The 23,078-nt window shown below is 43.1% G+C and overlaps 2 protein-coding genes across 5 annotated transcripts in view; one reads left to right on the top strand and one right to left on the bottom strand.

The window, feature by feature from the left end:
• Positions 1–6,334, bottom strand: part of STX8 (syntaxin 8) — a 241,123-nt gene extending 234,789 nt beyond the window's left edge. For 3 of the 4 annotated variants that reach the window (XM_022596181.2, XM_022596182.3, XM_089900354.1), the window contains exon 1: positions 6,285–6,334. In XM_022596181.2, coding sequence (XP_022451889.1) covers positions 6,285–6,301 — 17 coding nt within the window. In that variant the 5' untranslated portion in view covers positions 6,302–6,334. Of the gene's footprint in view, positions 1–5,864; positions 6,111–6,284 lie in introns of those variants that run through there. The other variant, XM_089900355.1, reaches the window with a different exon arrangement.
• Positions 6,335–6,883: 549 nt separating this feature from the next.
• Positions 6,884–23,078, top strand: part of CFAP52 (cilia and flagella associated protein 52) — a 35,614-nt gene continuing 19,419 nt past the window's right edge. Inside the window, exons 1-6 of the mRNA XM_022596184.3 lie at positions 6,884–7,227; positions 13,605–13,804; positions 14,191–14,327; positions 17,810–17,938; positions 19,514–19,613; positions 20,633–20,749. Of these exons, the coding sequence (XP_022451892.1) occupies positions 7,149–7,227; positions 13,605–13,804; positions 14,191–14,327; positions 17,810–17,938; positions 19,514–19,613; positions 20,633–20,749 (762 nt within the window). The 5' untranslated portion in view covers positions 6,884–7,148. The remainder of the gene's footprint in view (positions 7,228–13,604; positions 13,805–14,190; positions 14,328–17,809; positions 17,939–19,513; positions 19,614–20,632; positions 20,750–23,078) is intronic.

The following is a 23,078-nucleotide window of genomic DNA, read 5'->3' as shown; positions in this document are numbered from 1 at the left end:
TTTGGGGAAGAGCTACACAGATCAGCAGGTAACAGGACGCTCTGGGGTCAAAGGACACACACCCACCTGACACCTAAGCTTACCAGAATTCTCTCAAAGCAGGTCCTGAGCTTCTATTTGTTATTCAACAGTGTTAGGGGTTTTGAAGGATTCACAATCAATCCCCGAGAGTCCCTTATTTTTTCCTTCGCTTACAGCCTTTTTACCTTTTATCTGTTTTACAGAAAATACTTAAGTGTGTACACATATTTCATCTCTCCTAAAGGGCAGGGACTATGAATATACGACGAACCTATTTTCCAGGAGTTCCCAGTAAAAAATATTAAAATCTGCTGTTTAACCTAATGTTAAACACCAAGGGGGGAAAGCCACGGGGGGTGGGGGGGGGATGGTGGTGTGCTGAACTGGGCGACTGGGAATGACATGATGTACACACTGATGTGTATAAAATTGATGACGAATAACAACGTGCTGTATAAAAAAATAAATACAATTAAATTTAAAAATTAAAAAAAAACTAACACTAAACTTTCTTTGGGTTATTTGTATGGAAATATGTTAATATAAATGTTTCAGACATTACATGAAATTCCTAAAAGTCTTATATGTTCTGGTATAATGTTGTAAGTCATAATTCTAGTTATTACTTTAAAATGTATATCTCAGAAATAACTAAATTTCCTTGTCAATTGCATTATTATGAACTTTCATCAAATCTTTAACCGTGGTCATTTTTAAGTCTTTTGTCATTTACAGACAGTTCTGGGTGCACTCTGATGCTTTTGCAAAAATGTTCCTATAAAAGGGTTTCATCTTCAAGGAATTCATGGAAAAGACTCTGACAAGTACAGGTTTCTGGTAACTGACTCTACTGCTGAACTGAATGAAGAAGCATTTTCAGAACTCTAATGGAAAACTGGTGAACTCATAAAAGTGCCAACAAAAGATCAAGATGAAAAAAGAATTAATTACACGGGACTGAGTGAACTGATGAGAAGGATTATAATTTTTGTGACTTTCTGTTTGAATAAAAAAAAAATGTTATGTAAATTTATGTAAAAAGAACTTAATGTAAAACAATGCCACTCTTCTCACTTATTTTCTCTTGTTTTGGAAAATATAGATATTTTCTGTTAAAAACATGATTTATACTGAATGTAATAGGTTGATTCTTGTTATTATAAATGAATTAATAAATATTTTTAAGTTTCAAAAAAATATTAAAATCTGTTTAACCTAATGTTCCAATTTTTGTCTGAAAAAATAAGCAATCCATTTCTTAAGATCTCTGAATTCCCACATATCACTTGAACAATGAGGGGACCTGGCACATGTCTTTGAATGAAGGAAAAATAAACAATCTCCAGGCGTTTCCCTTAGGAGTCTTACTACAGTAATTACAGCTATGGCTAACAACCGAGTACCTGATCTGGGCCAGGTCCTATGCTAAGAGCTGTACATTTTAAATTTAATAAGGATCCAGTGTGGTAGTGTAACCGAGCAGGACCCTATGGGGCCTTCCTGGAACAGACCCCCATCCCCTTGTCCTCCTCCTGCCTCTCGTCTATAGAAAAGCTTTGGTCTCCTAGGGCTTCCCTGAGTTCCAAAGAGTAAATTTAATCAGAGAAGTGAGAAGCAGGAAAACAGTCAAGCAAAACAAAATAATAATAGTTTAGCCATTAAAGTCAAGGACCTTTGGTTACTCCTCAAGGGCTGTAGATAATATTCTGAGCCGTGTCCTCTGAGCTGCTTTGCAGATACCGAAACCCCCGCCGGGTGGGAGAAGTTAACTGTGTGCTGCCCAAAAGGCACGTAGACCCCAGACCAGCTGGAACCAGAAAGTGACTCCCAATTACCCCTCCACCAACCAATCAGAAGAGCGTCCACGAGCTGATCACGACCCCGCAACGCCCCTCCCTCACCCTGTCTCTTTTTTTTTTTTTTTTTTTTTTGCGGTACGTGGGCCTCTCACTGCTGTGGCCTCTCCCGTTGCGGAGCACAGGCTCCGGACGCGCAGGCTCAGCGGCCATGGCTCACGGGCCCAGCCGCTCTGCGGCATGTGAGATCTTTCCGGACCGGGGCACGAACCCGTGTCCCCTGCATCGGCAGGCGGACTCTCAACCACTGTGCCACCAGGGAAGCCCCCTCACCCTGTCTTTACAAACCTTTCCCTGAAGGCCGTCAGGGAATTCAGATGTTTTAAGCACTAGCACTAGACTCCTTGCTTGGTGCCCTGCGATAAACGCTGCACTTTCCTTCACCACAACATTGTATCAGTAGATTGGCTTTGCTGCATGCGGGTGAGTCAACCCAACTTTGGTTTGCTAACAGTAGGATCCTTGGCAACTCACCGCTATAATCTAAAGTAGCATCATTCATATACATATATTCATGCATACCAAAAGAGAGCAGGTGATATAAGACAATACACAATTAAGAAAGTAGGAGGGGAGACTTCCCTGTTGGTCCAGTAGTTGAGAATCCGCCTTCCAACGCAGGGGATGCGGGTGCGACCCCAGGTCAGGAAATTAAGATCCCACATGCCGTGGGGAAGCTAAGCCCGTGGGCCAACAACTACGACCTGAAGCAGCCAAAAGTAAATACATAAATATTAAAAAAAAAAAAAAGAAAAAAAGAAAGAAAAAGAAAGTAGGAGGGAGGCTGATAAGAAAAACTGGGTCCTGGTCCCAGCTTTGCCACATTTTCCTCTTTTTCCCTCCATGTTGTCATCTATGAAAAGAGGTTCTGAGGTCTGGCTCTGTGGTCCCAGACCACACGTATGAAAATCAATAACAAGGTACAACACACCTCCTGCCAGACGCAGAGTATAAATGGCGAGTGCATATTTCCGGAGTTCGGAAATGAGAGAAATTACTGTTGGCCGAGACAGATCTGATAAGGCTGGGCCAAGAGATTACACCTTGGGCTGAACCACAAGGTCAAAGCAGGCCTCTCACTCCCACAAGAGGGAGGAGCATATTCTAGATGAGGTGAGAGGCACAGGGAACAAGCAAAGATGAAAGGGAGGGTAGGAGCCCGGCACGGTCGGCTGAGTGGTGGTCCTGGGTAGGAGGGTAAAGTATAAAATGGTACTGATGAGTTGAAGCTAGTTTCTGCAGAGCCTTGAACAGCAGGACAAGCTTTGACTTTTAGCAGAGAATTTGAGAGGTGTAGGGGATACTTGTACACATAGAGTGAGGCCTGAAAAGGTTACATGAAACGCTGATGCCCAAACCCCAGATGTCTTCCTCATAATCCTCACGTTTTCATTTGAGCGCTAAAGAGCATTTCTGAAGCTTTGCTACACAGTTGAATCACCAGAGAAGACTTAAAAAAAAAAAAAAATCCTGGCTCCTACCTCAGGCATCATTCTGATTGAACTGGCACGGGGTTTGACCTGGACGTGAGGAGTTGTAAAGTTCCCCAGGTGATTTCAATCTGTAGCAAAGCTTGAGAACCACTGGCCTAGCGGTAATGGGCAACCTCATGATGGAATCAAGCACACAGGTACCTAAAATACTAGTTTAGGAAAAGTAACCTGAACTCCACGTACATAAATCACTGGGGGGATGAGAGAAGAGTGGCAAGAGACCAGTAGAAGACTTCTCCAGCTATTCAACGCAGTAACAAGCCACCAATATTTACTCTCTGTAAGCCATAAGGCTATAAAGGATTGGGCTACGGCAGAAAAGAAAAGAAAAGAAATACTGGAGATTAGTGACCAATCTCCACTGATAGGAAGAGTGAGGAAAAAGTAGATGATTCGAGTTTTTAGGCCTAAGTGACTAAGAGGATGGCGATGCCATGACAAAGGCTGTGGAACTGGAACAGAGAGAAAAAAGTGGTAAAGCTGATTAACTTTAGCAAAGAACCCATTCAGAGACAGTCACCACCGGCTATTTCTATTACACAGTGAGCTTACCACTGGCTTTGATATGCCATTGAAAGAGTAACAGCCATATTCCATTTCTAAACAGTAGAATGCTACTCAGGAGTAAAGCATCACTGAGCTATGCTATTTCAAGAGTAGGAGAGCAAAGCCATAGTCAAGTCTGTTTTATAGATTTTTCAAAGTCCTATTCCATACTCCTTTCTGCTCCCATGAGCAGCAACCTACTTTGCAAGGAAGCTGACCTAGCACAGCACAGTCCCTCATTGTTTCACTTTCAACAAATGAGAAAGCTGCTGAGTCAAACTACTTGAGAGGAACAGGAAAACTTACCAGTGCTTTTTCAACATTAACTGTGGAAGAGGCCTAGGGTTCAGTGATAGCTTCTACCAACCTAAATGGATACCCTGGGGACTCTACCTTATTTCTAAGCTTTATTTCCTACCTTATGTGTAAAATGAGGGAGTTAGCTTCCCGGAAGTGGAGGGCAACTTAGCCCTTGGACCCAGTAGTTCCACTTCTAGGGAGTGAGCCAAGGAAATAAGAGATGGAACAAAAAGGCAGTCTTTGTAATTAAAAAAAAAACAAACCCAAAAAATCCCTTTTTTTTTTTTCTTTTTTTTTTTTTGCGGTACGCGGGCCTCTCACTGTTGTGGCCTCTCCCGTTACGGAGCACAGGCTCCGGATGCGCAGGCTCAGCGGCCATGGCTCACGGGCCCAGGCGCTCCACGGCAAGTGGGATCCTCCCGGACCGGGGCACGAACCCGTGTCCCCTTCATCGGCAGGCGGACCCTCAACCACTGCGCCACCAGGGAAGCCCTCTAACATTTTTTAAAGGGTACAAAGAGGGGAATGATTAAATCATAGTGCATCACGGTCATTCATATGATGCACTATTAAGCACCATTAAAATTGTGTTTTCACTGAATATTTAATGATATGGAGGAATGTTCCCTGCTTTGTAAAATATACAGGGGTGTGTGTATATCTATACACACATATATATACACACACACATACATTATACAAAGTAATAAATTCATTTTAAAAATCAACAGTGCCAGGCTTCCCTGGTGGCGCAGTGGTTAAGAATCCACCTGTCAATGCAGGGGACACGGGTTCGAGCCCTGGTCCGGGAAGATCCCACATGCCGCGGAGCAAATAAGCCCGTGCACCACAACTACTGAGCCTGCGCTCTAGGGCCCACGAGCCACAACTACTGAAGCCCGCGCGCCTAGAGCCCGTGCTCTGCAACAAGAGAAGCCACCGCAGTGAGAAGCCCGCGAGTAGTCCCCGCTTGCCACCACCAGAGAAAAGCCCACGCGCAGCAAACAAGACAGAGTGCAGCCAAAAATGAATTAATTTAAAAAAATCAACAGTGGCAATTATTCCAAATGATAAGAGTTAAAGATGGGGGTTTTTTCCTCTGCAAATATTCAATATTTTCTAAATTTTCTATCAGGGTGTTAAAATTAGGTGAAAAAAAAATAGTGTTAAATCAATTAAGCCATTGGCCCAGATAATCTAGATCCCAGGTAGATTAACTTTGATTTTGCAAAGTTAATCTCTTAATATCCAGACTACCTGCAACTTAAACAATAAACTATGTTACAAGTACTAATATGACATATTCTCCAAAAGAACCGTGTTGAGCTATAGCATTTTTAATTAGTAAACAAAAAGCTCAAGTCCAATACGCTATAGGAATAGGTTCCTCGTATCAGAACTTGTGTCTTTCATCATTCAGTCAGTCCTTGGGACTTAACTGTTGAATAAAAGGTCCTTATCACCTATTGTTTTACTGCAGAAGTTGCTGCCATAGAAAGTCTTCGTGGTACTAAAATACCTTATAAACGGCATAATTTCCCTCCCAGATTCCTCTAAGTTTTTTGAAGGGCCCACAAGATCTAGATGCTTGAGCCAACTGGTTACTAACTCGCTGATGACCATGAATTCTGAACCTCGGTTTCTCCACCTGGGAAATAAGAAGGTTCACCAGATACGCTGGCGTTCCACAAAAAGGTCACTCCGACTTCACTTTCGCAGGAGTCCAGGGAAGCCTGCATCAGCCATCTCCACAACCACGATGGGCGGGAATCCGGGAGATGCAGCCAAGAAGGGCTAAAAGGAACGCTCAGAGATTCGGCACTGGAACTCAGCTCCCCAGGGGTCCACCGGGTCTCCCGCCCCGGCCACCCCTGTCAAGACCGAGGGTGTCGGGATGCGGCAGAGCCCAGCCCCTCAACCCCCGCCCCTGGCAGTAGGGGAAGGGGCCTTGCTCCCCTCCCCTTATCCCGAAAGGCCTCCAGCCCTAATGCCTAGCGACCGCCCGCTCCCCAGCAGCACGGCCGCCCCCGGGACGGTCCGCGTGCACCCTCCCTCTCCCCAGGCTCACCAGGGGTCCGGGGCCATGGTGCAGTCTCCACCCACTCCTCGGACACTTCCTGCTCGCAACAGCTGACTACGGCGGCCCGCGCGGCTCACACCCCGCGGCTCGACCCGTGCGCGACCGGAACCTGGAGTTTGCACAGTGAATATACATACCCCAAGGCCTCCAAACTGTGATGAAGAAAGGAAAGCGCTCCCCCGGGGAACTGTAGGTTGGAGCAATCGGGTTCCACTAAGAGACGCGAACAGTTGGGTGCAATTAAAATAAAACTGTTTTTGAACAAAATCTAAGCATTTTTCCCAGGTAGGTGGGAGCCCCTCAAGACCTCTAGCAGTTACTTAACATTTTATCCTGCTTAAAACAAAAACAAACAAACAAACAAAAAATGGATTGTGGTGATAGTTGCACAACTATATAAATTTACTAAAGCCCACTTTAAGTAAATTCTATATATAATTTATACCTCAGTATAGTTAAAAAAACCCTTTTTGTCCTGCTTCAAACAAGGGACCCAAAGAAGTATCAATTATATACTGTCTTACGGCAGCCTTCCCATCAGAGGCAATCCTTTAAGTTTTAAATGCCATAAGGTGCTTGATTATATAGTTACCCCAAAGGTCACAGACTCTTTACATGGGACAGGAGGGAATTAGTTCTGTGCATTTAGTGCCCCTTAAATTTCCAGAGAAATACTGGAAGGTAAAAAGAACGGCTCTTTCCATTTGCAAGAGAGCAAAAGGACTCGAACTCCTTCGGCTGGGTTTCAGCGCAGGCGTTGATCTGGCGCGCGTGCGCAAATCCGTTACCATAACGACCGGAAGACGCTGCACCTCTGGAGGCTGAGAGGAACGTGAGCGGAGTCTCCGGGTGATGGAGACCCAAACTTCGCCCAAGGATGAGGTGGCTGAGGTGGCCGAGCTGGAGCTTGAGGCCGTGATCGGATTCAATGGTGAGACCTAGAGCACGTCTGGGTTGGGCGGTTTAGGAACCCCAGGGACACGTAGTGCAAACAGGGAGAGTGAGACCCCAGGTAGCACCTGGAAGGCAGCTTGGGACGCTGGCATGAGCGAAGCACTGGGGACCCAGAGAGCCCCTCCTCCCCAAAAGTCTTAGAGAGTCACATCCTCACTCCAAGTCTCAAAGGATGGGATGAGTTTTGCCAGCATCTAAAAGGAACGAAATGCCTCCTCCTCCTTAAGGATAAGTAAGTGTGACTTGAAAGCCTTCTCCCACTAGTCAGCTCTCCCCTGGCTCTAAGCCCCACACAACCCGCAGTACTGCCTGCTCCTCAGTAACCACCTACAGAATCCGTGTAAGCCCCTGGGACCACCTTCTGATGTACTAATGAGAAGGGGCTGGGGGGGGGGGAGGAGGGATTGTAATGGTGAGGATTTCAGTCCACGACAGAAGGCGAAGAGGACGCCAGGGGGAGCCGGAGAGGAGAGATGCTTTGGTCAGAGGAGGCCTGTTTGTTCTGCCTAAATCTGACTTATGACCCCCTCCTATTTGCAACATGAAGGGGGGCAATGCTGTTTGGTTTTCTGAGAAGGATGAAAACAAGCAACGGATTGCATTTTTTAAAAAGCAAACTTTTTATGGCTGAATAATATTCCATTGTATATATGTGTCACATCTTCTTTATCCATTCATCTGTCGATGGACTGTTACTCAGCCATAAAAAGAAACGAAATTGAATTATTTGTAGTGAGGTGGATGGACCTAGAGTCTGTCATACAGAGTGAGGTAAGTCAGAAAGAGAGAAACAAACACCGTATGCTAACGCACACATATGGAATCTTAAAAAAAAAAAAATGGTACTGATGAACCTAGTGGCAGGGCAGGAATAAAGAAGTAGACATAGAGAATGGACTTGAGAACACGGCGGGGAGGGGAAGCTGGGGCAAAGTGAGAGTAGCATTGACATATATACACTACCGAATGTAAAATAGTTAGCTAGTGGGAAGCAGCCGCATAGGACAGGGAGATCAGCTAGGTGCTTTGCAATGACTTAGAGTCGTGAGATAGAGGCTCAAGAGGGAGGGGATATACGTATGCATACGGCTGATTGACTTCGTTGTACAACAGAAACTAACACAGTATTGTGAAGCAATAAAGATCTATTTTTTTAAAAAAAGCAAACTTTTAAAAAAGTGCATTGTGATGCCTGAAATCTTTAAAATTGTGGTAATGTAGACACAGAACAATCAATGGCTAAAGTGTTAGCACATTCTAGGACTTGGCTCTTGAGTCTTCGTTTTAGGTTAACAGTCTCTGATAGAAAGTGGGCATTTAGTGCATCCGAGATGCTGGCCATCTTTAGAGCTGATCACCAGGTCATTGGTAAAGGATGTGGATGACCTGCTATGAGGGCAAAGGGTCACAATGGTGACCAGCAGAGAGCCCTGCTACTGAATTTGTGCTGTTTTGTGGCACTCAAAGACCAAATATATGGTCAATTATACCTCAGTGTCTCCCATGGCAATTATCTTGGCCTTTTAAAATTGAATAAAATTAATTGAATTGTTTCTACCTTCTTGATTTTGTGACAATTTATATTTTTTCATAGAGTCAAATATGCATTTATCTAGAACGACTGTATGACAAATAGTATGCTGTGCACTGAGAATACAGTGTAATACAGGGGTAAATCCATAGCCATACTTAAGAACAAGAATTTAGAAAATTGGAAAAATACAGCGAAACTGAAAAAAAATCAGCCATCATTGCATTTCCTAAAGATATCACTGTTAAACTTTTGGTATGATCCTTTCATTGACATATAAATTTTTTCCACAAAAGTGGTCTCATGCTGATATATTCTCTTATAATCAGATTTTTTCCCACCTAGGATGCCATGCAAATCTTTCCTTAGCAGTAAATATACTCTATGCCATGATTTTAATATATTTTAATATAATATTCTGTTGCATAGATATGCCCCAATTTATTTAACCAATGTCCTGTTTTTAAAAATTTAGTATAACTTACATTTTTTTGCATTTATTTTTAAATGCTACAAAGAACATCTGCATAGCTAAATCTTTTAACTCTTTAACTTTTTCCTTGGGATAAATTCTGAGTACATCTTAAAGATTTTTGATGTATCCTCCAAATGCCATACAAAATGTATACCAAAAAGACATATATGCGAATGGTTATAGTAGCATTATTTCAAATAGCTAAAAACTACAACCAAAATGTCCATCAAAAGTAGAAAGGACTAATAAATTGGTATATTCATAGAATGGATTACTCTGAAGCAATGAAAAAGAATGAACTACATACAGAGGGCAGAAAAATCTGTCCACAGTTGGCAGAACTCACAGATGCCGAGGGCCGACGGTAGTACACACTTCTATGTAAGGAACTCGTGCATCCGCGTGTTTTGGTATCCGCGTGTTTTGGTATCCGCAGAGGTCCTGGAGCCAATCCTCTACCGATGCAGAGGGACCACTGTAGTGCTACATGCAACAATGTGGATAGATTTCACAAACATAATGTTGAATGAAAAAAGCCAGATGTGACAGAATACGTACTGTACAGTATAATTCCATTCATATAAAGTTCTAAGATGAGGAAAATTAATTTACAGGAATAGAAGTCAAAGCAGCAATTACCTTTGGGGAGATGTAGCCTGGGAGAAGGCATATGGGAAATGTCTGGGGTGTGGTTATAATCGGCTTCTTGATCCGGGCTGTAGTTATATGGGTTTGTTGGTAAAAAGTGACTGAGTTTCCCGTAATTTTGCCTTCAGTGCAACACGTTTACGTAAAAAGGCTATACTACTTGTCGGAAAATAACCAAAGTTTTATGAAAGTGTGGGAGAAAGCTTCTATTCTAGGTTTGAATGGGGTCAAAGATTAATTCAAGCAGTCTCTCTTTTTTTTTTTTTTTGGCTGCATTGGGTCTTCCTTGCTGCGCGCCACCTTTCTCTAGTTGTGGCCAGCGGGGGCTACTTTTCATCGCGGTGCGTGTGGGCTTCTCACTGCCCTGGCTTCTCTTGTTGCGGGTTGCAGAGCCGGGCTCTAGGCGTGCGGGCTTCAGTAGTTGTGGCACGTGGGCTCAGTAGCTGTGGCTTGAGGGCTCTAGAGTACAGGCTCAGTAGTTGTGTTGCCCAGACTTAGTTGCTCCGCGGCATGTGGGATCTTCCTGGACCAGGGCTGGAGCCCGTGTCCCCTGCATTGGCAGGCAGATTCTTAACCACTGCACCACCAGGGAAGCCCTCAAGTAGTCTTTAAAGTTGGGTATGAGTCGGTGAGTAAATATCCCAGGGAACAGATATAGGGTGAGCCAAGGAGGAAGGGGGAGAGTGTGGGGTCAGTTGGGGATTGGCAAACACTTGGCTGGCTTCAGTGTCATGGACTGGCAGGATAATACAGTAAAGAGAGCCTGGGATTCGATTTTGGAGGCCTTAAACACCAGGTAATGGAGTTTAGTAGCTCTCACATGGAAACAAATCAGAAGCAAAAGCAAAGCCCCTTTTATCATGGTGACACTAGCACTCATTGTAGAGTTACATGATAGTTTATGAGTTTTAACTTGAGGGTGTAAATATGTAAGTGTACTTGAATCTTCCAAGTACTGTACATTTTCAGTTCTCTCTCCTATAACACTGTCTGATTCTTTCTCCCTCTAGAGAGACAACCATTATCCTGAAGTTAGTGTACCCTTCCCAGCTATGTTTTAAAATTTCACTATATATGTAAAATATTAAATATACTATATGCGATATACTATATATAAATTGTATATGTTTACATGTTCTTATATTTTAGAATCTTTTAAAAAGATTAATCTTCTGTTTTATTGCACATTTGAAACCTGCTTTTTTTCACCCAACATTACTTGGGTGATGATTTAATTTGCTTTAAATATCTATTTCCCTGTTGATGGGCTTTTATTCATTTACCACTTTTTACTAATATGAACAACGGCACAGTGAACACCTTTGTACACGGCCCATAAGCACAACTGCAAGTATTTCTCTAGGTTATATACTGAAGAGTAGATCTCGGTCCTAGGATACGTACATGTATTCAATGATGCTCAATACGGACACATTTTCCAAAGCAGTTCTACCAATTTACCCTCCCATTAAGCAGTCTGTGAGTGTTCCCTTTGCTGCACATCACTAATGCTTGGTACTGTCCGCCTACTTAATTTTAGCCATTAGGATGGAAATGAAATGGTATCTCGTTTTGGATATAATTTGCATTTCCCTGGTCACTTGTGCAGCTGCATATCTTTCTATGCGTTTTCTGGCTTTTGAATTTCCTCCGTCATAAATTGCTTCTTCATAGCCTTTGCTCATTTTTCTGTCGGGCAGTTTGTATTTTTCTTATTGCTTCATGGTAGTTCTTTATATATTCTGCTGGGTATGATTCTCTGTCTGGTATTACGGACATTGCAAATATCTTCTCCTGGTTTGGGTTTTCTTTTCATTTTGTCTTTTGTCATTAGTTTTTAATTTTTTTTCTTTTTTTTTTTTTTGGCTGTGCCACGCGGCTTTCAGGATCTCAGTTCCCTGACCAGGGATTGAACTCGGGCCACGGCAGTGAAAGCCCAGAATTCTAACCACTAGGCCACCAGGGAACTCCCAGGAAGTTTGTGATTTTTAACATAACTTGATGCACATATTGGCCTCTGCTGTTAGGATTTGCTCTTTTGCGTCACTTTCTAGTCATTTCCTACACTTGTATGTACATTAAGTCTTGTTTTTCACATTTAGGTCCCTGATCTATCTGGAATGTATTGTTTGTGGATGGTGTGAAGTAGGGATCTAAGTTTACTTTTACCCTATGGGTAGCCATATGATTGTTTATAAGGAGCCTGCAATGAGAAAAACTAAGTATACATTTCACAAGGACAAGATCACCCCCAGACACAAACCTTAGTATTATGAGAACTGACTGCAGAAAAAAGGAACGATGATCACAATGAAAGTGAAAGAAATCATTTATTCAATTAATATATTTGGCCGTTTGAAGAAAAAAAATCTGTCTAGCTACTGGAATCACATAATGCATCAAACTAAATTCCAGAGGGAGTTAAATATAAAAGCTGAGTTCATTAAGGACAAGAAAACTATATTAATAAATATCTGTGACTCTTTTGATGGGGAAGGAAATAGCAATTTAAAAAAAGATGTTAGGGCTTCCCTGGTGGCGCAGTGGTTGAGAGTCCGCCTGCCGAAGCAGGGGACACGGGTTCGTGCCCCGGTCCGGGAAGATCCCACATACTGCGGAGCGGCTGGGCCCGTGAGCCATGGCCGCTGAGCCTGCGCGTCCGGAGCCTGTGCTCCGCAACGGGAGAGGCCACAACAGTGAGAGGCCCGCGTACCGGAAAAAAAAAAAAAAAAAAAAAGATGTTAAACTACCAAGAAGTAAACAAAATAAATGTGTGAGATCTTTATGAAGAAATATTAGAAATGCCGCCAGGGAGCATAAAAGGAGACTTCATGGAAAAACATACCCTGCTTTTAGAAAGGAAATATAACGTATTATTATAAAAATTATTTTTCCTTAAATTAATCTATACATTTAATGCCACTCCCCTAAATACAAACATGAGTTTTTCAAGTACTCAAGCTGACTTTAAAGTGTATATTGCAAAATAGATATGAAAAATAACCAAAACAATTCTGACCAAAGATGAGTAACAAGGGAGGACTCATGTCTATTTCATATTAGAACATATTACAAAGATTTATAATTGTTGAGATGGTTCTTGGCAAATATCTGGAGGATTGGGGTCTCACTATGAGAAGTCCTGGGATTCTTCAGCCTGCCAGAGACTTAGAACGAAAACCCTAATTTTTATCTTTACCAAACTTCTGCCCAAGGTAGTGAATTCACGTTCTCCCTATGGCTCTGCGCTCACCCAGACAGGCTTCTCCTGCTTCATGTGCTCTGTGCTTATCAGAATTACAAACACTGGACCTAGGTCTGAAGTGAGGTTCCTGGACCAGCAACAGCAACACCAGCATCACTTGGGAGCTTGTCGGAAATGCAGTATCTCGGCCCCTCCCCAGACCTAAAATCAGAATCTGCATTTTAACCGGAGCCCCTGGGGACTTTTATGCACCTTAAAGTTTGAAAAGCTTATATATTATTAGACCAACCTTCTTGTCAGTGGAATAAAATTACCTATCACCCCTCCCTGACACACACACACACACACACACACACACACATACACTTATTTTAGTTGAACGAAGGCTTATTTCAAAAGCGTTCTTTTGTGCTCAATTTAAATAAAAACCACCAGCCACTTCTGCCCCTGACTTATTTTTTAATTTTTTACTCTTATTTTTAATCTCTCTTTTAGGACATGTCCCCACTGGTCTAAAATGCCATCCCGACCAGGAGCATCTGGTTTATCCTCTGGGTTGCACCATCCTCATTCAGGCACTAAATACCCAGGAACAGAATTTCCTACACGGTCACGGCAACAATGTCTCCTGTGTGACCATCTCCAAGAGCGGAGTTTACATTGCTTCCGGACAAGTCACATTCATGGGCTTCAAGGTGAAAAAACTAAAAAATCACTCATTCTCAATAGATTTAGCAGTGCCTCCCAAGAAAAACTGCCCACTTCAGAATAGCTGTGTGCCACCCTGTTTACACCCTTCCTCCTCTTCCTTTGACCCCTCTCGGAACTCATTTTCATCCTATCAGGCTGAGAGCTGAGGAACCTAGTGGTTTTATACCCGATGGTGCAACTTGTGACCGGTAACGCTCAGAAACAAACGTCCCTGATTACAACTGTGTCCATCTTGTTGCTGTCGTGTTTGTAAGACCTGCTCTGATTTCTAGAAAAGTGACGAATGATTATTTCTCACCGAGAGGGGAAGCTATCTCTTCCAGTTCTTTCAAAGCCTGTCTATGATCTGACAGTGTATTCTTGCTCCCAGGCGGATATCATTTTGTGGCATTATAAGAAAAGGGAGCTGATTGCTCGGCTGTCACTTCACAAGGGCAAAATTGAAGCTCTGGCCTTTTCACCAAATGATTTGTACTTGGTATCACTAGGAGGCCCAGATGATGGAAGGTAATGAACTAAGCATATTTACCTATTTTCCGCCATGCATATTTCTAGATGTGCTAAGTACCCTCTCCTATCTAACACTCTCTGTTTGCCCATCTATAGAGCGTGTGTGGTATGAAAAGGCTATGACGAAAATATTATGGGACGCTGATTCTCAAGCCTGGCAGTGCATTGAAATCAACTGGGAGCTTTAGAAAATTACTCAGGGTTGGCTCCACCTTCAGAGACTTTGACCACTTGGCCTTGGCTTTAAGAGTTAGAAAGACTTCCCAGGTGATTCTAATGTGCAACTAAATCGAGAACCATTGCTGTAAAAGATGACATCATCTTGTCACCATCCTTCTCATCATAGACAACAGCTGATTTTTTTTTGAGCACTTACTATGGGACAGGTGTGGGCTGAGTAACTTCATTATCTCATTTAAGCCTCATGACAACTCCATGAGGTGGGAGCTATTGGGACCATATGACTGAGGAACTAAACTCACCAGCTGCTAAGTAGCAGAGCTGGGGGACAAACCCTGGCAGTGTGACTCCAGAGGTGGCATTTTAAATTTTTTAACTTGCCTCACCAAGACATGATCTTGGCGCTCAAGGATCTCACAGTCAAGTTTAGTAGGGAGAGAATACATACAAATGAAATTGTGGGGGGAAGAGTATTTCAAAGCATTATATTAGGAATAAAAATCAATGTAGCACCTATTCCTGTGTTAATGCTAAAGGAACATCATTTATAGAAGAAAAATAACACCTGAGGTTTGTGTAGGATTTAATACTTTGGTGCACTTTCACAGATATTTTCTTGTTTGAGATCCACAGGTTAATTACAATGGAAGTTTACATTTGTGTGTAGTTGTATATTGACGGTTCTCTTAATATATAGCAAATCAACAAAATCGTCACGAGATTTCCTCCTTTCACGGTCATTCTCTTGCCATGTAAATAATCAGACTTCCCTGGCTTATCCCCCATTTGACTGTTTTGGCTTTTTTTTGTGTGTAAGAAATGCATCCACAAATCAGCTATTAACATTCTTAGCTCAACTTAAGGCACATTGAAGTCTTGCGTGCACATTGAAATCACCTGAGGAAATAAGACCCCTGATGCCTGGGTCCCAGCCCCAGAGGCTTTTCAAGCTTGGCAATTATCACCCCCCACCCCCAGACCTTGCCGAAGAGTTGCCAAGGCTGGGCCTTGGGGGGAGAATAAAACGGCTCCTTACCCAAGATTAATCTGCAAAACTGTCGTCTCCTCTGTAATTTTAAGCTTGATTTTAGGCTATCGAAGATTTGCTTACGGAAAACTGGAGATGTTGAGAAAAACATGCTCAAGAAAGTTTCTTCTTGAAAGAAAAACAAATTTTGCTGTAGGAAAATGCAACATGCCCATCCCTGAATAGTCACGGTGGTGAAGAGCATGGGGTCCTGTTGGCTGCTTTTGTATAGTCATGGGTCAACCCTGACCGTGTGGGAGGCTCCATTCTACCCAAACCACCTGGCGTCTCCACAGAGGCGGAGAAACAGAAGGGATGCTGGGAACTAGAGTGGACACTCTAGAGTTTGCATATGCATACATTTTGAATATTTTGTAACCTATCTGTGAAGCTTTTGCGTTAATGTTATTGTACTATCAGTGTTATACTACAACCTGCTTTTGACTAACTTTATACCAAGGATATCTTCTATGTGTATATATGTAGGCAATACATATCGCTCTTTGCAACAACTGTATGGTATTCAATTGTATGGATATGCTGGAGTTTATTTGGCCAGCTATCTATGTTGGTGCCTTTTATTTATTTTTAAATCTTAAACTTGTTTTTGAAAAATTAAAGCTATACCTGTTCATGGTTCATAAAGCAAGTGTGTTGTCCTACTATGCAGAAGGATTCAAAATTTGTATCCCCTCCACCATGAAGAGTTCTACTGTCCAGAGGCACTTGGATTCTTTTCTTTTTACAGCCCTACTGAGATACATTTCACATACCATGAAATCTACCCATTTAAGACGTACAGTCAGGTGGTTTTTAGTATAGTGGTTAGTTGAGTGGGTTTGTTTGGTTTTTTTTTTTTTTTGCCAGAATACTTCCCCAAGGACATTTTTTACGTGTTATATTGTGCAGCCTTTGCCACAATCAATTTTAGTCCACTTTCAACACCTCAAAAAGAAACCCAGCGCCCGTCAGCCGTCACTCCCAATTCCTGCTCCACCACTGCCCCTGCCCCAGCCTCAGGCAACCACTAACCTACTCTCTGTGTGTATAGATCTGCCTGCTCTGTATGTTTCACATAAATGAAATAATACAATATGCGGCCTTTTGTGACTGTTTTCACGTTGTATGGATATACCACATTTTCCTTACCCATTCATTAATGTATAGACTTTTGGGTCATTTCCACTTTTAGGCTACTATTACTAATGCTGTTAGGAACATTTACGTACAAGATTTTGTGTGGATGTACATTTTTATTTCTCTTGGGTATGAGGTTTTAACAGTCTTTTTTGATACTGGCTCCTCTAGTTTTTTACAACTTTTAAGTGACATGCATCTCAATTTTTCCACGTTAGGTGGTATCTATCAACTTCCTACTGAGAAAAAGAATTCATAGCTCTTATACTATCTCCTTCCCCCTTCCTGGCGAACACAGTTATACCTCGATGTAGACCACCTGTGATAATTCATTCCACATGTAGAAAATCTGGGGCACATAGGTAGGCATGTTTTTCCATTAACCAGGTTTGTACCATCTGCATTCTTTTACTTTAATACTCTGACCCCAGTGTTTAATGTAACACCCCCCCACACACACATTTTTGATATCATTAAGCAAACACTACTCAGTTTAGGACTAAATTGTATGACTGTACTCAGAAAGATGGAAAAGGTAACCTACAACCGCACTTCTCAAAGTGTGGTCCCCGGACCACCAGCATCAGTGTCACCTGAGACTTTTTAGCAAAGCAGACTCTCAGCCTCCACCCCAGACCTACTGAATCAGAAAGTCTGGGGGTAGGTCCTAGCACTCTCTGTTTTACTAAGCCCTCCAAGTGAATCAGCTACATGTTCAAGTTTGAAAACACGCCCATGTCATCCCCTTTATTGCTTCTAATTAATGAATTTTTCTTTTTTTTTTTTGCTGGAGTACTTCCCCAAGGAAATATTTTTACAAGAGATAAATGAGTGGTAAACTTTTACGCCCTGCCTGTCTGAAAATCTCTTTAGATTTAGCATCAAACTTGATTGACAGGCTGATGGTTTTCCAGCCTTATAATCATTTTCCTTCAAAACTTTTAAAATGTCACCCATTTATCTTCGAACCCAGTGCGATTGAGGAGACGTCTGGGGGACAGGGGGGCGGTGTAATTCTTTTGTTCCTCTGTAAGTAACCTTTTAATTTTTTTTCCTTCTAGAACCGCTAAAAGAGCCGTTTCTTATTTTGAAAGCCTGTTTTCCCCTGACTCTCTTTGTCCTTTCGTCTGGGCAGTGTGGTGGTGTGGAGCATAGCCAAGGGAGACGCCATCTGTGGCAGCCCTGCTGCCGGCCCCAACGTCGGGAATGCCACCACGGTCATCTTCTCCAATCGCTGCGATGAGATGTTTGTCACTGCTGGAAAGTACGCATCTGCTGTCAAGGTGTCCAGAATTTGTAAATCACTCGATTTGCTTGCACAGAAAACATGGTCATTCCAATTAGGGTGAACGTGGCTTTCGTCCTGGAAAAAGAACTTGCATCTTAATTTTCATGATTTGGGAATCATTAAAAATCCTTTTAGCTGAAAGTCTTTTTAAATATGGTTATTTGACCATTCTGTGCTTCCTACTGAAAAGGTTCTGCTGATCTGCTAAACCCATTTCAGGCTCTGGTCTGTTTGTTACAGATAACACATTGCCCCCAATCAGTGCTCACAGGGTCATTTGCCCAGTTGCACCGATTCACTTACTGGTTGATGTTTCTTACCACCTGCACTTAATTTAGATCTCGTGAAATGAGAGTTTGCGAATGAACTGCACCAGCAAGTTTCAAACGTTTGACTATCAGCCATATGCGATCATTTCTGGTAGGGTCACCATCGAGCAGCTAAGCGGGTGGGGTACCAAGCTGAAGGTCTGAACAGAGGCCTGCATCTGTCTAACAGAAGAACTTAATTTACAGGTTCACCTATCAGAGCCCTGTTTGGAGTTTGACATGAAGGTTAAACCTATATAAAAGCATCCCCTTTCATGTCACATACCAATTCGCAGGTCAGAAATCTGAAGGTAGGGTTGAAGCATATGTTGGTTGGAACGATCCTTTTCAGCCCACCTGTGGTCTCTCATCTGTGAAAGGCGCATGTCATTCGTTACTTTTCCAGCCAGAATAAAGAATCTGTGCTGTTTCCTGCCCCCACCTTGTGACATCCGGCATGCCTCTGTTCCGTGGCTAATTACGAGGAAGGATTTATTCAGAGGCCATGAAACTAACTGGCTGGCATGAAAGCCAGCCCCTAAGGAGAGAATCTTATCAGGACAGTTCTCTGATCCTAAAGCAGCTGACCACGTCCTACCCTGACTTCGGGGGGTCACTGGTGGCCGTGAAGCTCTTCAACTCCCTTCAGGTTTGCAGAGTCGTTTGCCTAAAACTTTTACGGGGGGGGGGTCTATCTGCTCTTCCACAGGTGATTGAGCAGCAGGTATCAGCTAATTCTGATGTCTGCTGATAATGTGTCTCCAGGAGTCAAAACCTGAATTTAAACCTCATTTGGAGAGTGGGGGGATCACAAAACCTACTTCACAGGGTGGTTGTGAGCATTGAATGGAATACAATCATCCCTCGGTATCCCTGGGTTATGCATCCGCAGATTCAACCAACTGTGGATCACGTACCATGTTTAGATCTGCAGTTGGTAGAATCCGTGAGTGCGGAATAACGAATGCAGAACCCGTGGATACTGATACCTATGGATACCGTGGATACCTATGGGCTATGGGCGTGCGCGGATTTTGGTGTCCGCTGGTGGGTCCTGGAACCAATCCCCCGTGGATACCAAGGGACGACTGTATCTTGGGTAGATCACCAGGCTGTAACAAATCCCCCGAAATACCTAGTTCTCTTCCTTTCAGCTTCTCCTTCAAGGCACTGCAGAAAACAGAGAAGAGATGAAGTGTCTATTAAATGGGTATCCATTTAATTGCGGGTTTCTTTTCTCCAGTGGGACAATTCGAGTATGGGAACTGGATCTCCCAAATAGAAAGATCTGGCCAACCGAGTGCCATACAGGACAAATGAAAAGAATAGTCATGAGTATCTCAGTGAGTATTACTCTAAGTGTTATTTTAGGTAGCTGTTAGTACAAGTTCCTGTTAACAGTACTGACCAAGATAGGTGTCTGTGCGTGTACACATGTGTGTGTACGTGTGTGTAGGTACACGTACCTAGGGCTAGGGGTGGGGAGGTGAGGTCTGGACATGGGGGACAGTGACTGAGGAGGCACAGGAAGCTGGAGAGGCTGCCTAGACACAGCTATGGGGAAATCTGTTTCAGTGGGACCTGAACTGCCATCAGACCCCAGGAACCTGCCTCACCTGGAGGGAAGCAGCGTAGCCAGGAGGTACTCAGAGCCCCCAGCACCTCCCTTTGCCACTTATGTTATTTCTGCACTGGAAATAAAGTTTCTGACAATGAAACTCCTTGTTGAAATGCAGTTTCCTCCATAAGGAGGAATTATTCGTATGTTTTTAAGGTGGATCCAAATATTCATGCATATAACCCCATTCTCCACTTCCTCTTTTTTAATGCAAACTCATTTTATGAATGTAGACTTTGAAACAGGAGATAAAGCGAATGCACATTCTCTCTGGAGGAGCACAGTTTCTCCCTAGGAGCCCTTCGGAGGTGTCTCGGGATGTGCAGGCTAACAACAGACACAGGTCAACTTCCGGTGAAATGCACAGGCTGCTTGGAGTCTAATGTTTCCTCCAGTTCTGAGTTTGGCCCTATTGCGCTCCCCTCGAAGCTGTTCTTACCCATCTTTGAGTCTGAGGAAACAGGAGTCGCCATAAGGACCTTTGTAGGTCTTTTTTTTAAACTTTTAATTTTATGTTGGAGTCTAGTCGATTAACAATGTTGTGATAGTTTCAGGTGCACAGCAAAGCGACTCGGTTATACATTTTCCCATTTAGGTTGTTACATAATATTGAGCAGAGTTCCCTGTGCCCTTTGGAGGTCACAGTGGGGTTCAGAGAAAGCTCATCCCCTCCCTGATCAGGGGCTCGTGCACATCACTGGGGAAAACCAGGTCTTCAGATTTCGTTTTCCCTCTGATCCCCAGATGGCCAATGATGATAGCTTTTTCTACCTCGGCACCACCACTGGAGATATTCTAAAGATGAGCCCTAGGACCAAGCTGCTGGCAGACACTGGGCCTGCCAAGGACAGATTCAGTCTGGTGAGTAGAGACCATCAAAGTCTGCTCTGCCCTGACATTTTCTAGTGATTTCTTCCTGCCACCGTGAGCACAGGCTTCCGTTAAGTGTCTGTGGAGAAAAAATGACAAGTCTGTGATGGACCCAATGTCACACCTAAATTTGCAAGGTTAAGTTGATTAGTTCGCTCAAGCCCTCCTCCCTGGTTTATATTCAGGGCAGAGGTATTCCTACGTGTCCTCAATTAGGGATCAGAATCACACCTTTTTTTCCCTCATCTTCAAAGCTCAGGGCCTGTGGCTTTGTAACCACGTTGGTTCCAGCATTTGGGCAGCCTAGTTGCCATGTGTAAGAGACATGTGCTCTTTCATTTACAAGACTACATATCATTTTATTTTCTAATCGAATAACCAGATCTTAGATTTTAGCCTCAGCTGACATTTTAAGTCATGAGCAAGACGTAGAAATTGTTCATTGTTTATATTTGCAGAATTCCTAACAATTCAGGTTAAAAGTCCAGTGAGAGATTTTGATATTTAAACCAAAATAAAAAGCCTACAATCAAAGGGTAATTGGACAGAATAAGTGCTGTTATTTCCAGTGTCCCGGAAAGTTACAAGGGCTGTTTCTACTAAACTTTGAATTTGAAAGCTGCCAGGTTCTGCACCTGCCTATCTCATGTCTGGTAATAGAACAGGTGGTTCTAACTAAGCTTAGATGCATTTCCACTTAGCCAATAGTCCCAAGAAGCTTTGCAATATTGCACCATGTTCCTGGGAAGACGTTAGAGTTTTCTTAATCACATAACTGTTTACTATTCCAGCTTTTAAGGAGGTGCATAAGAATGAGAGAAAGCTCTAGTATAGGTAGAGAAGAGTCTAGAAATAACCCCACAGGAGATCAAGGTACAGTCCAAGCCAGTGTTTTTCAAATTATTTTTAGGAGAGGGATTCCAATATATTCAACAGATGAAAGCAAAGCAGATCAGGTTAAAGGAGGGAAAGGCTGAGAGCCCTGCCAGTTCTGACTCCTGAGATACCTTCAAAGGGCTCCATAAAACACTATGGGAGGGGCTTCCCTGGTGGCGCAGTGGTTGAGAGTCTGCCTGCCGATGCAGGGGACACGGTATTCGTGCCCCGGTCCGGGAAGATCCCACATGCCGCGGAGCGGCTGGGCCCGTGAGCCGTGGCCGCCGCGCCTGCGCGACCGGAGCCTGTGCTCCGCAACGGGAGAGGCCACAACAGTGAGAGGCCCGGGTACCACAAAAAACACTATGTGAAAATTCTGATCTGGCTATTTTTGCCTCCCCACCACCTGGGATGTAAGTGCCTCTCCAGAAAAGATGCTGACTGTCTTAGTGTTCCTCAAACCTGTGGCACTTAAGTCTCCTATGGATGCTTTAATACCTAATTCAGGTCCAATGGTAAATTCCATAAAGCGATGTTTCCAAGATGCCTTTTACACAAGCGGAAAGAAAAGAATTCTTTTAGGACAAAGGGATAGGAGGTATCACTGAAGACATTTGGTTTGAATATCAAGTAATCTCGGGCAGTTACCCATTTTGAAACTCTACCGAAATGTTTGCTCTATGTGTTGTAAGTCAATTATACTTCAATAAAAAACAAAAGACTAAACACAAACAAACAAAAAAAATGTCTGCTCTGTGGTTAGAGAGATAAAGAATTGGAATGGTTTCAAATGGACAGACAGCACTATTAGGCATACAGCACTGAAATGAAGACGGTGATGATGGTTATAATAATAATTTAAACAACAGTACATACTCAGTAAATGTTGAGGGGTCAGACATGGAGCACAGCACCTTTCTTATACTTTCATTGGATCCTCACTGCAATCTGATGAGATGTAGGTACCACTGCAACCGTGCTTTACAGATGAGGAAAACTAAAGCACGTGCCATTTAAGATCTCATGGCTAACAAGTAGTAGAACTGCTATTGGAAGCCCGGCAGACTGGCTCCAGAGCCTGTGCACTTGAACAATGTCATCTGTAGTTGCAAAAAAGTTTATTTAGAAATTACACGTATGTAACTTTGAAGCTCTGTGAAACTCTATCCCTTGCTTCCCTAAGTCCCTGAACAAATGCTAAAAATATTTAGCATTCAGGGTTGTCTCCTCATGGGCCAGGCATTCATCCCATGGTCCTGCTCCAGCACTTTTGGAGCTGGGGTTGGGATGCAGGAGAGGGCAGCATGCAATTCTGGTTCATGCCTTCATATTCCTGAGCCTTGGTTTCCCTTCTCAAGCATCATGGAATGCCTTTTGAGCCAGAACAGGCAAAATTCAATTTGAAGTAACTTGAAAGGACATAATATTTGTTTTATAATATCCA

This window comes from Delphinapterus leucas, chromosome 19 (genome assembly GCF_059928025.1).
Source record: "Delphinapterus leucas isolate spDelLeu-1000000601 "Yukka" chromosome 19, BTC_Dleu_Yukka2, whole genome shotgun sequence".
NCBI classification, from domain to species: domain Eukaryota; kingdom Metazoa; phylum Chordata; class Mammalia; order Artiodactyla; family Monodontidae; genus Delphinapterus; species Delphinapterus leucas.
This window is presented reverse-complemented; position numbering and strand designations above follow the sequence as displayed.